This window comes from Neomonachus schauinslandi, chromosome 14 (assembly GCF_002201575.2).
Source record: "Neomonachus schauinslandi chromosome 14, ASM220157v2, whole genome shotgun sequence".
Taxonomy (NCBI): domain Eukaryota; kingdom Metazoa; phylum Chordata; class Mammalia; order Carnivora; family Phocidae; genus Neomonachus; species Neomonachus schauinslandi.
Window position 1 is genome coordinate 87,360,449 of NC_058416.1, and position 17,064 is coordinate 87,377,512.

General features: G+C 52.8%; 1 protein-coding gene across 1 annotated transcript; it reads right to left on the reverse strand.

The window, feature by feature from the left end:
- Window positions 1-961: 961 nt before the first annotated feature.
- Window positions 962-15,913, reverse strand: SCARB1 (scavenger receptor class B member 1). Its single transcript, XM_044921105.1, has 6 exons — window positions 15,834-15,913; window positions 12,379-12,452; window positions 9,335-9,386; window positions 8,100-8,246; window positions 5,718-5,846; window positions 962-2,000 (listed from the first exon to the last, which is right to left on the reverse strand). The coding sequence occupies exons 2-5, from the start codon at window positions 12,435-12,437 to the stop codon at window positions 5,718-5,720; spliced, it is 387 nt and encodes a 128-aa protein (XP_044777040.1). The 5' UTR covers window positions 12,438-12,452; window positions 15,834-15,913; the 3' UTR covers window positions 962-2,000.
- Window positions 15,914-17,064: the final 1,151 nt, after the last annotated feature.

Genomic DNA, 17,064 nt, shown 5'->3' on the forward strand with positions numbered 1-17,064 from the left:
TACAAGAATGAGGTAGCTCGATGTTTACAAGAATGAGGAGCAGGGAACAGTGTCCAAGACAGGAACAGCTGAAGGGTCAGCTTCGGTGGGAAAAAAACAAGAATAACAAATCGTCATAGGGAATGTAATGATGGCAAATTTATGTAGCCCTTCCCACGTGCCAACTGTGTTCTAAGAGCATTCCATGTACTAACTCCCTGCATCCTCACAATGCCACTCTCCGACAGAGGCGGGTACTATTACTTTCTCCACTCCACAGAGTAGACAAGTTGAGACACAGAGCTGTCAAATGACTCATCTGAAGTCACAACATTGGTAAGAGGCAGAGCTCAGATTCAAACCCAGGCCATCTGGCTTCCACACCTTGTCTTAACCACTGCTCTTTTCTGCTTCTTACTTAACAAGAAAAAGCAAAAGCCCAGAACAATATACTGAGCATTTCCTACAGGCACCTCGATTTGTATATAAATGCACAGAAAAAAAGCCTAGCCAGGCTTCATGCCAAAGTGGCAAGCTACCTTGGGATACCGGTCAAAGCAGCCTTGGGTCCTACTCTTTCTAAACAAGAACTGCATTCATGCAGTATTTATATAAAATGTTAAATATAGGGCGCCTGGGTGGTTCAGTGGTTAAGCGACTGCCTTCGGCTCAGGTCATGATCCTGGAGTCCCTGGATCGAGTCCTGCATTGGGCTCCCTGCTCGACAGGGCGTCTGCTTCTCCCTCTGACCCTCCCCCCTCTCATGTGCTCTCTCTCATTCTCTCTCTCTCAAATAAATAAATAAAATATTTTTTTAAAAAATGTTAAATATAAACAAGGTTGAAATTTTAAAACAATAGAAAGGCAAGTCAGCGGTCCAGCCGCTCCTGGCAGTTACCAGAAAGGAGCTATTGACTAAGAGCCCAGAATTTCCCAGGAAGCCCCCCGCTCCCCCACAAACAGGCTGTCACAGACTCGAGCCTTAACTTTTAAAAAAGGTTTATTACTTCAACAGTGAATTACTTTTAAAAGATGATAAACTTCACTTCTCTTGCAGTAGAAAAGAGGCAGAGGCTTACCCCAGAGTGGGAGTCACGGGTGGATGGGTCTCCCACCCGACCGGACCAGACCCCAGACCAATGGGGCTGGGCTTCCGCACCTCTGCCGCTGCGGCACCTAAAAGCTGAGGGCCCTCCTGGTGGGCAGCCTGGGGTGGAGCCTCCCACCACCCTCACCAGGGAGCGGCCGGCTCAGTATACAGGAGGATGTCAGTTTAGGCTGGAGGAAAGGGGCCCCAGGCACCCAAGCCTGGTCCCCATGCAGACTTCAGGGAGATCATCGTCTGCTTGGGGAATGAGGAGACTGTTGGAGCAGGCTCGAGATGCATCTGGAGCTCACACTGTTTGCTGAGGCCCATGTGAAGGCGCCTCGCCCCCAGCCCAGATGGACGTACAGGGCCAAAGCTCTGGGTCTGGGCTGGACGGGGCAGCCCCCTGCCCACACGGCTTTGGCACAAGAAGTCTGTGTTCCCGGGCTGGATTTTGGGACAGTAGCCGGTCCCTCAGAGTAAAAGGCCTGTCCTACATGACCGAGCCACCAATCAGGGACTGCAGGATTTCATGACTGGTGGAGAGGGCGCTGGGGGGGAGGTGGTGTCCGGAGCCCAGTCCCCCTGGCTGAACAGGTCTGGCCAGGCTCACTCAAGGGAGGGGACCCAGTGCCCACAGCACTGCGGGTCACTTGGACAGAAGGTTCCAGACAGTCCTTGTTGATGAGGCTCTCCCTGAGTCTCCTCAGCAGCAGCTCATCCCTGAGTGTGCCTGCACACGCCTGTGGACTCGTGCATGTACACATGCTGGGGGGTGTGCAGTGTGTGGTCACGCGTGTGGCAGCTAGGGGGCTCAGACTTCAGGACCGGTGGGCTGTCCACTGAGAGAGTCCTGAAGAAGCGGGGTGTAGGGGCCGGGGAGCAGGTCTGGCTGAGTGGCCACGCTGGGCTGGCTCGTGGCATCTCCGGGACCCTGTGGAGGAAGACAGGAGCTGGATCACTGAGCCCTGTCAGGGAGCACCGCCCGTGTCCCCAGCCCCGCCCTTGGCCCTGCACCCACTTCCTCCAGCGAGAGACAACCCCCTCCACATCAGCAACACCCATTAGCCAAACTCGAGATGAGGAAAAGCTGGAGTGACGTACAGACCCCTGAAATGCAATTACGAGGGCCTCCTCTCTCATTACACGCCATCTTGCCCTGCCCTCACCCCATTTCAGAGGTGGTAAAACCGAGGCCCAAGGGGACTTGCCGAATACAGTGAGAAGGAGCCCAGGCCTTATCTGCAATACTGTGAACACCAAAACTGGAAACCACCTAAATGTCCACCGACAGGAGAATGCATTTTTAAAATAGTATCACAAGATGGCACTGAACCTGGACAGCTTTCACAAACCCGGACCTGTGGAGGGGAAAAGCCAGCTGAGGACCCATGAGAATTGTTTTAATCATCTATTGTTCCTGGATATATTTATACAGACTTGGAGGGGGAAAGCCCACACACCAAATTCCTGGCAATGACCTGCCTCTGGGGTAAAAGGTGAAACAGAACAGAATGTTCGAAATTAATGTTGTTGAGTCTGGGTGACAGGGAATAGCAGATGCTGTAATTTACCTACTTATACTTTTTTTTTTTTTTTAAGTTTCTCAACCAAGCTGTTAAAGACAGGATGGATGATAAGGACTGATGGGGTGGGGTGCTCTTCATCCCTCTGAGCACTCTGCCTTCCTTCCCCTGAAGGTGCCCGCTTGCAACCCCAAGGGCTTGCTTCTCCAGATGGTGAAGAGAATCAAAACCCCCACTCTAGGCAGCACAGAGGGAAGGGAAGGGTTGCACTCTGGCCTCAATCCCTCTGAGACAGGTCTAAGGCTTCCAGGATTGAGCCCATTCAAGCCAGGGGCAGAAATGGGGGGGTGCAGAGAGGCCAGGCCAGAGTGAGACCAGCACCCCCCCGAACACCACCACAGAGAAGCAGCATGGGACACCTAGGGGTGGCCAGAACCTCAGCAACGTGACCCTAAGAGCCACAACTTAAGAAAGACTTGCTCAGAAGTAAAAAGGGAAACTAGTCCCAGACTGAAAAGACCCCTGGTCTATCCCAAGGAAGACACATGTAACAAATCCCCAAGGAACCAGAACATGAACCAGATTCCTCCACTTCCTGTCCCCCTTCCACTTTTGTTTAGCTGAGGAATGAGGACTTAGAATGGGAGAGAAATTAATGAGAAGGTAGGAAAGGTCCTGGAACATTTCCCTGAAGGGCTTCTGTGTACAGTTGTCCAAGATGTTCACTGCACAAGGGCACCTAGCCAAGGGGGCTGCAAATGGGCTGTCATGTTCCATTTGCCAAACCCTCTGCCCTAGAGCTGGCCAGGTCTGCACAGAGTGGCTGTCTTTCTTATCGACCCAAAAATACTCTTCTGGGGTAGTGCAGGCCCCATTTCCTGCTTTCTCCCAAGCAAGAGAGCCCCTCAAGACTACTCCCCTGCCCAGATGCAAGGCAAGATGTGGGGCCTCCCCCAGGGACCCACATTGAGGCTCCAGCACAGGCTGGAGACCAACATGTAGGGATTCTAGGTCTCCAGGACCACTGGTCACTTCCCAGGTGCCCGCCCCCCAAACCAAAGCCTATAGGACATTACAGGACACTGCATTCCCCAAGCACACATGACTGGGGTAAGGGGCAGCGTCATCTGGTGTGGAGGCTGAGCTGCCTTCCAGAAGGGAGGGCAGTAGAATCTCTAAGTCAAAAACTTCCCTAGTAACTTGAAAGTTGGATTCTGTGGGTAAAATAAAGAGGAGACCCCAGTTTTGTTTTTGTCTTATTGGGGGGGGGTGGCATGACATGCTGGCTGTGTCCCTGGCAGCCCAGGGCTCTGACCTCCCAACCACCACCCCTATCTGTGCTAAAAGGGAATAACGCCCTTCTCTATTCCTGAGGACCCCACCCCTGCTCCCTGAGAATGCCAAGCAAGTTTCCACAGAAGGGAATTGTGGCTAGAAGGGGGCAGGGGTGCCCGTGAAGCCAAACTGAACACAATAAGGGATCCCAGAGGGATTCTGGGGAGACACGGAAGGAAAGAGAGACGAGTCTCCAGCTAGGATACCCTGTTCCCGAGCCCGGGGACTGTGTCCTCAAGGAGGGCCTCCCGTGCACGCTCAGCCGTGATGCACTCATACCCCACCCTCCTACTCCCCAGTTGGCAGGAGGAGCCGTCCCCCCCCAGAGCCTGGCTGCGGACACAGCTGTCCCTCCCTCCTGGCAGGGCTGGCAGCTCCCGTGACCACGACTTCGCATTTTCTATTTTATTTCTGCCTCCTGCCCTGGCAATCGAAGAAAAGTGGAGGCAGCCAACTAGCCCCAAAGAGCAGGGCTGCTGCCTCGCCCTCGCTCTGTGGCTCTTGAGAAACCTACTTAAACCCAAGCAGGCTCGGCCCCAGAAGCTCGAGGGGGCAGCACATTTTTGAGAAACCAAGGTAACAGCTATTTATCAGAGGTACAACCGTAGAGCGACTCACCCCTGCCCGACCCCAAACTCCAGGGCCCAGGGCTCCGCCAGCCGCATCCCCAAGCAGGACTTAGGCTCTCCCAGGACCTCAGACCTAACAGACCCCGGCCAAGAAGGTGAACTCCCACAGGCACAAGCCTGCTTCTCCTGAAGGTAGTTTGCCAGATAAAATCGGGGCATCCAGTTAAATCTGAATGTCAGGTAAATAACTGAGTTTTCAGTATACGCACATCCCAGTAACTGCACGGAACACACCTACCCTAAAATTTATTCATTGTTTACCTGACATTCAACCTTAACTGGGCATCCTTTTGTTGTTGTTTCTTGGGGGCAGGGGGTTGTTGATCTGTGTGTCTTTGCTCTGTCTGGCAAACCTACCCTCAGGCTGAATCCTGGTATTCAGCTGGTGCTCAGTTGATGCTTAAATTCTCTTTTTCTTGGTCAGTCATCCCAGATTTATTGATTTATTTATTTAATTTGGGTTTGCAGGGCTTTTTTGTTTTGTTTTGGTTTGTTTTTTTTAGAGAGAGCACGCATGAGCGGGGATGGGTGATGGAATGGGGGAGGAAAGGGGCAGAGGGAGAGGGAGAGAGAGAATCCTAAGCAGGCCCCATGCCCAGCACAGAGTCTGACATGGGGCTCGATCTCAGGACCCTGAGATCATGACCTGAGCCAAAATCAAGAATTGGACGCTCATCCGACTGAGCCCCCCAGGCACCCTCATCCCAGATTTATTTAGACTCCTGTTTCTCAAACACTGGATCATCTACATTAGAATCCCCTTGGGGGTGTCCATTAAAATACGGATTCCTGGGCTCCATCCATGATTCTACTCCAGAGGGTCCAGAAGGATGTCCAGGGGTCCGCACTTGGAGCCACCTTTCCCAGAGGTGTCTCCTGCACCAGAGGTATGAGAAGCAGCTGCCTCGAACCTGAGCCTAGCTTTTCTAAGACAACCTGGCAAGTAAGACCGCAGTCCACACGGCACCATCGCCCTCCATCTCCTGCCACGCCTGGGGCCAAAGAAACCGCCATTAGCTCCAAATGCCAAAATACACAAGCACGCATTTTCAGTCTCTAGACACTCCCGGTGAAGTTCAGGCTGAAGACATGCGTAAGATCCAAGGTGTTTCAAGGGACGGGGAGGGGAGGGGGGGGCGCGCCGCGTTACCTGGTACCCACCTACAGTCTTGCTTCTTGCAGCACAGTCCCCTTGGGAGCTGATGTCATCAGGGATTCAGAATAGGCCTGAATGGCCTCCTTATCCTTTGAGCCCTTTTTACTACTACTCCAAAATAAATAGCATTTCTCCTAGAAGATAACCAAGCTAATTTATAGTTGACGCTGCAGCCAAAGACAAAAGGTTGACACGCTTCTTCAATTTTTGGAAAGCAAAGAGCAGGGTGGTAAGTCCAACAACCGTTAACACCTGGAGATGTGGAGATCTGGGGAGTGGGTGCCCCTTCACCAGACAGAAATGCCTTCGGGAAACACGCTCGGTCCGCCAGACGAGCCACGCGGGAAAGGGTCTGCCCACTTGAACGTCTAGGCTTTGGACGGGAACCAAGGTGGGGAGATGGGCCACCGTGGGCAAGGCACGCTGGGCCACGAACCAGCGGGCCGAGCAGGTGGCATTTTAAAATGGGCCAGAAACAGACGTTTCTGTTGAAAAGGCTTGCTATTTGAAAGGAATGACTTAAGAAGAAAAATTTCTGGGAAATTAAAATATGTTGAGTTCATCAGCATACGATTTTTTTCTTAAACCAGAACAAATAACACAAAAATATGTGAGGCCTAACACCTGCTAAGCTCCCCCTGCAAAAAAAAAAAATATGTCACGGAATAAATTTCCACCATGTGGCCTCCAGTGCCGCCTGTGGCGGGGGGAGTCTCAGCTGCGTCCTCGGTGGCAACAGGCATCCTTGTTGGGTCTGGGGACCGCACACTGACCTGCGGGTAAGGCCTGGAGGGAAGGGGTCCTAGCCAGCCATTTCACATGGGTTTCCTCACTCTCCTTCCCCCTCCTGCTCCTGATGGACACTCAGGAGAGAGACAGAGGAGACAGAAGATGCGGAGGCTGCCCTGGCCTCCTCCCCTGGGCCAGCCCCTCACCAGCCAGTCCCCAGGATCCCCTGCCTGTGGCGGTGGAAACGCCCAAGGAGGGCTCCTCAGGCTGGGAGCCTTGGCTTCTAGTCCCTTCCACCCTCCCAGCATAAATCAGTCAAAGAACTATAGGGAGTTCCCTTGTGCTCCCTGGAGAGCCAATCCCACTCAGTCCAGCAGGCTGGTTACACCCATCGATCACCAGGAGCTCAAACACCAGAGTGGTGGAGTGGTGAGAGCTCACGAGCCCTGGCACCCTCTCACCAGGGCAAACCTTTCCCCCTACAGGATGGGGAATTTGGAAGGCAAATCTGGTTAAGGGGCTGAAACAAGTTAAGAGCCCGGGAAGGTTTATCGTTGCACCAGCAAGCAAGCAAGCAGGCACGCAAGCTGCCCCCAAGAAAGAGGAGAAAGCAGAAGAGCCGTTTGCCGACACTGAAGCAAGAAATCAGGCACCGTGGGGGCCCAAGGGCCCTCCGACATGCCTCGCCCATCCCTGCCTTGGGGCCTTTGTACTGGCCATTCCTTCTCCGGGAGCACTCCTTCTATGAGTCTGTGCTGAGTGTCTCATCAGCATTCACCTCGAAGCCTAAATCCTACCTCTTCAGAGAAGCCTCTCCTGAGTCTCCATAGGTGTCCCCAACCCTCTTAAATGCTATGATGTCCAGTCCAGGACCACATATGGCTGTTAAGCCTTTAAAATGGGGTGAGTCCGAATCAAGACCTGCTGTAAGTATAAAATACCCGCTGGACTTCGAAGACTTAACATGAAAAAATAATGGAAAATACAGTTATATTTATATTTTTTATATTGATTACATGTTGATGTGGTCATATTTTGGACCCATCTGGGTGAAATAAAATATATGATTAAAATTAATTTTTTTTTTTACTTAATGTGGCTATTAGAAAATGTAAATTTAAAATCACACCCACGGCTCACGTATTTCTACTGGACAACACTAACCTCGTCTGTCATGTTTTCCATCATCTTTATCATCAGCAAAATTACGTTTTCTGTCTACTCGGTTTTCATCCATCTCTCTACCTAGAATGCCACGGTCCCCCAGAGCAGGGCACGTGTCTGTCTTGGTCGCGGCTATCTGCGCTGCGCCTGATAGAGCCTGGCACCCAGCAGGTGCTGACTTGATGAACAAGCCATTCAAGTACCACGTCTCATTACCCAAAGCCCACAGGCAGCACCCCCCCCCCCCCAGGGAGGGTCCCCAGGCCACCCAGGATCGGCAGAGGAGTGGCAATGTGAGAGACAATAGAGATAAGCACGCAGTGACAGCTCCCTGCCCCAGGCAGAGACGCGGGACCGCTGCCCAAGGTGGGCTCCAGGCTGAGGGTGTCCGCGGAGGCGACTGGAGGGACGCCCAGGGGACCCCATGCCCCACCTTCCCCCAGCAGGCAAGCAATGGGCTGTTCAGACCAGGCCTCGCTCTGGCCACCACCTACTTGGCTCCGGATCTGGTGGATGATGGGGATGAGCAGCAGGACGCAGCCCAGCGCGAGGAGGACGTACTGGGCGTAGTGCAACACACTGGGCATCAACACCAGCTGGGTGTAGAAGGTCTGCAGGGGCTCACCTTCCATCGCCCCGCTCTGCGGATGGACAACGACAAACGAATGGGCTGGCGCCACACTCGGCAGGCCTGGGGCTCGGATGCTGCCCCATGCCACATCCCCGTCCCTCACCCCGTCCTCATCTCAAGACCACAGGCCAGAGCTTGCGATGGAGCCTGCGGGGGGTGGGGGGGGGGCGGCACATGACGGGACTGCATTTCCCAGACTCCCTTGCAGCTGGGCAAGGCCACGTGATCCCATCTGGCCAATGGGATGTGGGCCCAGTATGCTACAACTTCCTGCCTGGCCCATAGACACCTGCCCCGGATTCTCTCCACATGGGTCCCAATTCCTGGAACGGGAAGGGTTCTGAGGATCTGGAGGAGGGCGGGCGGGACTACGGGACAGCAGGAGCCTGGGTGTCCCTGAATGACCGCGAGGAGCGGAGCTCCGCCTCCCACAACCCGCCCAGACTGTGACGTGAGCCGGCTGTCGGTTCGGATGTCAGCTCTGCGTGATTGAAAACGCCCTGGCCAGAAGGAACCCCGAAACGCCAGGCGAAAAGAACGTCCAAGTGAAAAGCTGACACCCGGAGAAGCAACTTCCCTTCTCTCCGGAGAAGTGGTCAAGTGCGTTTAGAAAATTACACCCTGGGGGGCGCCTGGGTGGCTCACTGGGTTGAGCGGCTGCCTTCGGCTCAGGTCATGATCCTGGAGTCCCGGGATCGAGTCCCGCATCGGGCTCCCTGCTTGGCGGGGAGTCTGCTTCTCCCTCTGACCCTCCCCCCTCTCATGTGGTCTCTCTCATTCTCTCTCTCTCAAATGGATAAATAAAATCTTTAAAAAAAAAAGAAAAAGAAAATTACACCCTGGGCCAGGGCTGTACAGTTTCATGCGGCTTCTGCCTTCCTCAGCTCAAGTGATCCTATCAAGGCAGGGGGATAACTGATAGGAGGTGCTTGGGCCTGTGAAGCTCCTCACAGACTGCTCTACATCCCACATGCCAGCTACCAGCCCGCCCCCCACCCTCCACAAACAGCCCCCTGGCCCCAGAGCCCACACTGGCTGCTGCCCGGAGTCCCAGACACGGCGCCCAAGGGCACCAGGAGCAACGCGAGGCAGCCTCACCTCTTCGAACCACACCAACGGCAGGACCACGGGCTGGATCTTCCCCGTTTGTCTGGAAAGAAGCGAGACAAAGCAAGTGAGAAGTTTTTGTCTGGGTGTTTCATGTAAGGCGGCTTTGGACATGTGATCCTAAGCTCCAGGGTCAAGAGGGATTTGATGTTGTAACAACCGGATTGGTGCAGGCTTGAGTAATGGGTATTTCCTGGTGGGGAGCAACCTGACAATCCGATCATATCTTTCTGAATTAAAAACTCACATCTCCTATAAGGTGGGGGCTGCCAGTGACCCGGCTGATAGTCATCTGTTCCCTTTAGAAACAAAACCCCAGATTTATTCGGGATGGCAATGCACCCGGCTAACTAACAATAGATTTTATGCTCACCTCCTGCTTTCCTTTGGAGAGTCTGGAATCTGGGTCCATGCCAGACAGAGGCTGCCTACGTGACCAGGCCCCCAATAAACATGCTGGCGCTGAATCTCTAACGGGCTTCCCTGGTAGAAAACACTTCACACGTATTGTCACAACTCATTGCTGGAGGAATTAAGGGCATCCTGTGTGCCTCTCTGGGGAGAGGGCTCTGGAAGCTTCTGCCTGGCTCCCCCAGACTTCACCCCATGCACCTTTTCCTTTGCTGACTTTATTTGAATCCTCCCTCTGTAATAAAAGCACAAGTACAACAACGTGCTGGGTCCTGTGAGTCTTCCCACTGAAGCAGGGAACCTAAGAGTGGTCTTGGGGACCCCTTACTAGCTAACTGTGTGACCTCGGGCACGCTACCTACCCTCTCTGTGTCTCCTCTATAAAGTGGGGGTTACACAGGCACTCCTCATGGGGCTCTACTGCTTTAAATGCAATAACATGAGCAAGGTGCTTGGAGGAACACCCACCATATAGAAAAAGCTCCAGGTCTGTTACTGTTGTCACTGTTAAATCCTAGCAAACAAATGGATGAAAATATTCTGCAGCTATCTGTGGAAGTGGGGGGAGGCTTGGGTCTGCTTAAAGAAGGCACAGCTGGACAGAGAAATGGAACGCACTAGGGGGACAGAACCAAAGTCGGCACAAAAAGCCAAAATCCCTCAGTCACCAGTCCTAACAATCTCTCGGTGCAGTGAAACGAATTTACCCAGCATTCCCTACAGAGGAGAGACACAGAAAACACTAGAGGAATACGATAGAAGGTCCACGTTGGCCTCTTTTATCTGAGTTTGTAAGGACGGATGTAAATTAAATGCAAATAGCATGCAACTCCACTGCCTTTATCTTGTGAGCACGGAAGTTCCCCGGACAAGCCACCAGCCGAAGGGGAGGTCAGACAGCTGCGAAGTCCCGTTCTGGACAGACGGGGAGAGAGGCCCAGAGAGGTCAGGGTAGAGGTCCGGGGTCACCACCACGCAGAATCCAACGGTCCAAGTGTACTGCTAGCTTGAGCAGCATTTGCCAAGAATTCAAATTCATTGCCAACAAGTGAAAATTAAGAGAGCCCCTGTTAAAATCCAGATTTTGAAAAATGCATCTGAAAACGCATCAGATGGGGCCACAGCGGGCATGAGCTCCCCGGGGCGGGGCAGGGGCTGGTCCTCGGCCCCCATCCCTACCCGGCCTGCCCAGCTTTGCCTAGTCACCTCCCGCCCCCCCCGCCCCCCCCCCGTGAAGTGACGTGGGCCCCAGAGCCCGAGGCTGGTGGGCAGCAGGCCGTTTCACCACCCCCAGATCCTCTCAGAGCAAACCCTCTGACAGTCTCCCAATGCACAGATAAAAAGCCAGGGTGGGAACGAGGGAGGGAGCGTGTTCTTTCCGGCTGAAAGGCATGTTACAAAGCTAAAGAGATGCTGACATTCCTGCAGCCCAGAACTCTTCCTAGGGGAATTTTTTCTTTTTAATGAAACTATTTCAAATATGCTAAGAAGAAAAAAAAAAAAAAAACGAGAACCCAGCCACTACCCTAACGACTAAATCAGTGCACCCTCTCGCCAAGCTCCATCACGATACCGCGTTCTGACAAGAGCTGGTGAGGATGTGGAGGCTGGAACGTTCCCACACCGCTGGCAGGAAGGTCAACGAGGCAGCTGCTGGACAAAACAGTCCGGTGGTCCCTCCAACGCCCAATCGTGGACTTGCTGTCTGAGCCAGCAATTATGCTCCAAGGTATCTACCCCAAAGAAATGAAAGCATGCATCCACACAGAGATCTATGCTGTACATCTAGATTAGATCTATATCTAATCTAGATTAGATGCACTAATCTATGCGTGGTCATGGCGGCATTACTCAAGGATGGCCCAAACCGAGAAAAACCCAAATGTCCATCAATGGATAAATAAAACCTGCCCAGTGCACACAATGGACTACGATTCGGCCCTAAAGAGAAGAAGCAGTGACATCTGCTAGAGCATGGGTGAGCCTTGCAAACATGATGCCGAGTGAGAGACGCTGGACACAAAAGGCCACACACACCATGCACGATCCTCTTTATAGGAAGGGTCCAGAACAGGCAAATCCACAGAGACAGCAAATAGATGAGCGGTCACCACGGGCTGGGGGAGGGGGATGGGGAGTGACTGCTAACGGGGACGCGGTGTCTTTGGGGGTGATGGCTGCATAACTCTGCAAATACGCTACAAATCACCGAATCGTACCTTTTAAAAGGGTGAGTTTTCCGGTACATGAATTACATCTCAATAAGGCCATTATTCAAAACAAACAACAACAAGAAAATCAGGGCTTAAAAAAAATGTCTTCCATAAAGCGAGGAGTCACACTTTAAAATGCTGTTTGGTACGTTTCCGTGGTCCAATCCTTGCTTGCCAGGATTTAATTTTTTTTTTTTTTTTTCCAATATTCTGTCGAGTGGGAAACTGCTCGGATGGAAGAGTCTGGCGAATTTGGGGGACAGATGTTGAGAGACAAAACCAGGATTCCGGGGCAGGGAACAGACTCCACATCCAGTAGGACCATCTCCCTCCCCACCTGCCGGTCCCTGGGGAGGTCACTGCAGTCCCCCCATCCCCGGGATCCGGGCCCCGGCTCCCAGAGCCACTCACCCGATGCCTTTGATAGCCTTGATATAGAGGCTCAGCTGCAATTTCACGGAGCAGTTCATGGGGATCCCGGTGACCTGGGGAACGAAGCACAGAGAGGGGCCTGGGCTTGCTGGAGCCCCTGGTCCTGCCCCAGAGGGTGGGCACGGGGGGCTCCCCCCCACGGGCTCTGAGCCCTTCTGGGCAAACACCACGCGTCCCCAGATACAGTACATTCTGTATTCATCATCCCTTCCCCATCCTCCAAGCTAAACAAAATAGATTTGCATGTGGAAAAAAGTCACTCTCCTCACACTTTTCCTGTCTCAAACCTAATGATAGTTTTCCCTCGTGTTTAATTTTCTTTTTCTCGAGAACTTTTTAATTTCCAAATATGAGGTAGTGACAGGAAACTTCCTTTGTTGCAGAAACCACCTTTTTTTTTTTTTTTAAGTAGTAAGTAAGTGGCAGGAGAGGGGACACACGTGCATGACCAAACTCAGGGAGGGAGCTCCAGAAGCGGAAAGGAACCGGGCTTGAGGTCAGGGGGCCACGGCCACTGTCTCTCCACTGAGGCCTGTTTCCTCATCTGCAAAAGGGGCTGGTTCCCCCCATGTCCCGGAGCTTCTGCAGTGCAAAACGAGGCACGCAAGACAGCCACACTCAGGGCCATCAACGCTTGTGTGGTTATCACGTACATCAGTGGTAAAGGGCGTTATCTTCCGTGATAAGCAGGCCTTGCGGGCCCCGGTTGCCCAGAGGGACAGGGCAAAGGCCGGGCACCTGACATGGGGGAGAGCTTGAACCCGAGAAGCCGGCGGGATGGGAGGGAGTCCACCCGTGGGTGGAAAGTGATAACACAGCGGGCCCGAGGCTGTCCCCCTCAGAGAGGCCTGTGGGCCAGACTGGCCGGTGGCTGGCGTCTGGGAACCTGGATTTCGGGAGGGCCCCCCCTCGACTCCCGAACTGATAAGCAGGGCTCACTGCGCCTGGACTGTTTGTACAAACGTGATTTATGCTGACCACCAGCTTTCCTGCGGGGAGTCTGGAAGTTTGGTAGGTACCAGGCAGAGGGTGCCGGTGTGAGCGGCCCCCAGTGAACACCCAGGGTGCTGAGTCTCTAATGGGCTTCCCTGGGAGATGACAAAGCTCATTGCTGGGGGAATTCAGTGTGTCCTGTGTGGCCTCCCTGGGAGAAGGCCCTGTGCCTGGCTCCCCTCAGCTTTACCCCCTGTGCCTCTTGCCTTTGTGGATGGTGCTTTGTGTCCTTTGTAATCCATCCCAGCTGGGATTTCCATCATATGCGGAGCCCTGGGAGTCCTCCTAGCAAATCATCAAACTTGGGGGTGGCCTCAGAGACCCTGACATAACCTGCCACCCCCACCCCTGCTTTCTAGAACAGCCTCTCTAGTCTGGGGTCTCCACCCGGGCCACTTCCTTCCCCAGGAAATTTATTTCCTTCCCTCCTTGGCCCGCTCCTCCAGGGCTGTCAGGCCTCTTCTCCGTGGGCAAAACCCCACCCGTTCCCAGCACCCCACAGAACAAAAACATGGACCTGTGAGCACACTCCTTTTCCCACACCCTTCCTGCTTTTAGGGCCGCAAGAGTAGCCACCATGAAAGCAGTCCCCACAGGTATTCTGTTCTTGGGGCTAACGCGGCCCAGGCAGCAAACGGGTCCCAAGCTCTTCCTCCCCAAAAGTACCCGAATCAGCAACCAAAAACCGAAAGGCCACTTCCCTTCCCTGCGTGCCTCCAGCTGACCCGAAACAACAGAAGTAGAAGCCAGTTCCTACTGTGGCCACTACAAGACACCTGCTGACATCTGTCTGGTCCCCCAATCTTGGCCACTTGTTCCTCAGCATGACAGCGGGCAGAGCTGTGCACTCGAATGAAAGTCCCCCATGAGAACAGAGATCATGTCCTTGCCAGATTCCCCAGAAGCAGCAGAGAGAGAGAGAGGCAGTAAAAAAAAACAAACGAGGGGCGCCTGGGTGGCTCAGTCGGTTGAGTGTTGATTTTGGCTCAGGTCATGATCTCAGGGTTGTGGGATCCCCACGCTGGGCACCCTGCTCAGTGGAGAGTCTGCTGGAGATTCTTTCCCTCTGCCCCTCCCACCCTACTCTCTCTCAGATAAATAAACAAATCTTTAATAAATAAATAAATAAATGAACTAAAAAAGAAGAAGGTGGACAACCCTGTTAGCTTTAAAACAAAAAACTCTTAAAAACTGGTTAAAATGTTAAGACAACATGGAAAAGCCTTAACACTTCTAGCGATAAAGAATGAACTTAATGTGGAACACACAATATATTAATATTAAATGCTATCAATTTAATTAATTAGTATCAACCTCATTAAAATTAACTAGATCTTAGCCCGTGTTTGAATTCAGCTTTGTTCTTTACTTACTCTCGGTCATTTATCAAGCTCATACCTACTGAGATGCTAGGGTCTCTGGGCTAAATGCTGGAATCCAAGCAATGAACAAGACAGAAGGGACCTTTCCTCTGTGTAGTCAACAATCCCATTTACGAGTTTATCATGTGACCTGTCTGGACCACAGCTTCCCCATCTGTACAATGGGAGTAGCAGTGCTCACCCCCCAGATCATTGTGAGTGTGTACTGAGTTACCGCGTGTGAAAGTATCGAGCTCATGCCGGCATCATAATGTGTGTGCGACCAATATCTGCTGGATGTGAAGTGTGTGAGGTCACCGTCAACTTAACTAGCCTGGGTTTTTAGTGAAAAGAGAGAGGAGGGCATGGTGGAGTGCCAGGGGCCGGTGGGGTCGAGTCAGGAGCTCAGAAAATCTGAGTACACAGAAAAACGACGTGGAACGTTGAAGAGCTCTGAAAAAGGCCTGCGGGCAAGACCATGAGCGTCCACTCAGGCAACAGAAACCCGTAGGATTTTTTAATCAACAGCAAAGGCCACCGAGTCCAAATGGGCACATTTTATAGTGGCAGAGATACGAAAAGATAAGACAACCAGGTGAAGACAGGCCCGCGGGAGGACCATGTGCATGGGTCTGCCACCTTCTTATTTGCCACCTGCAGACAGAATGTCACAGAGGACAAATTCCCCAGAACCCAATTTATTTGCAAGATATCACAGGCTCTTGTCGGGACCTAAAGATCTTTATGATACATTGGTACAGCCAGAGGGCTCCTCTGGCTAATTTGCAGACTGATAATTCTAATTAATTTACTGTCTTATGGTCCTTTAATAAAGACGATTCCCTTGTAAAGAGATTATGAACTCCTTCAACTATGGAGTCAGGGCAAAGTAGGGACCTTTGATGACTTGCTACTCTAGAAGCTGTTGATGCCAAGGAAAGCCAGGCTTCCTATCACCCCCGCCCTGGAATAGGTCAGTGCCTGACAGGGACAGGAGAGGGGAGCAGAGAGAAGGGGGCCAAGGAGGCACCAATGGGAAATGCCCCACTACCCCCCACAGGTTAACAGGCAGGAGCTCACCGGGTGGACGTCCAGGAATAAGGAATGCTCCTCTTGGTTGGGGTGAAGGCCAAGCACCGCCTCTGCCAGCACCGGGTCGGCGTTGTAGAAGTGAGGGTGGGAGAGAAACAAGGGCGCATCTAGAAGGCGGGCGGGGGGAGAGGGGGTCGTCAGACAAGGGAGAGCACGGGCACATCCAGAGGCCTGCGTCGTACCAGGCCCAGGGCGATGCACAGATGATGGAGCAGGGCCACAGCCTGCAGAGCACCCAAATGATGACAAGATACAAACAACAATACCTAGAGAGAGAATTCCTTCATCCAGTCTGTAAATGTTTACCAAGTGCCCAAGAGACACCAGGCACTGGGAAGGGACAAGCTCTGTGCCGGCAGGAGTGGTCATGTGGGAGCTGCTGATTCGGGTGGGGGAGATCACAGGAAGGAAGGGAAGATGGTTAAACTATGCCAGGCAGGGAAGGCCAGGGAACGGCATTCCAGGTGGAAGGTTTGGCAGAAGCAAAGGCGGGGAGATGGGGAAATGCACAGTGCACGTGGAGCAGACAGTACGTGGAGGCAAATTATGGGAGTTGAGGATACAAAGGTAAGTCGAGGCCAGATCTGAACTTGGGCGGGGGAGGGGCATCTTGATGGCCAAGCCAAGCAGTCCGGACTGTCTTCTGCAGGCAATGCGGCAGCTGTCAGAGATGCTGAGGTGTGCACACCTGCGGCCAGGTCTCCTTATCATCCACGGGAAGGGAGAAGACACACCTGCTTTGCTCCTTCTCTCCCAGCAGCCGCTCTGCAGGATGGATGCCAGCGAGTGTGAACAGGGGCTGACTCAGGCCCCTCTGTGTGAGAAATTCACACCCAGAAACATGAGGCCGAACCTCTCCATCAACTGACCGAGCAAGGCAAATGCCAGCACATCCTCATGTGCTCAGGACCACGAACAAAAGGCCTGATGGACAATGAGTTAACAAGGAAAAGAATGAGCCTCTCTCAAAAATCCATAAGGATCCAGAACAGGCAAATCCTAGAGACCAAACACCGCACACTGTGCTAGCCAGGGGCTAGGGGACGGGAGATGCTAACAGGGAGTGACTGCTAACAGGTATGGGGTCTCCTTCTGAAAGGATCAGAATGTTCTAGAACTAGACAGAGACGGTGGGTGCACAATATTGTCAATGTGCTAAATGCCACTGAACTGTATATTTTTAAATGCTTAAGTCTATGTTATGTGAACTGTACCTCAA

Excerpts from the sequence above, each read along its gene's own strand:
- SCARB1 (XM_044921105.1), bottom strand. The coding sequence starts at position 12,437 with ATGAACTGCTCCGTGAAATTGCAGCTGAGCCTCTATATCAAGGCTATC. Across the intron at positions 9,387-12,378 it reads AAGGCTATCAAAGGCATCGG|ACAAACGGGGAAGATCCAGC; the intron begins GTGAGTGGCTCT and ends GCTTCTTTCCAG. Across the intron at positions 5,847-8,099 it reads TCCACCAGATCCGGAGCCAA|GAGAAATGCTATTTATTTTG; the intron begins GTAGGTGGTGGC and ends GTTATCTTCTAG.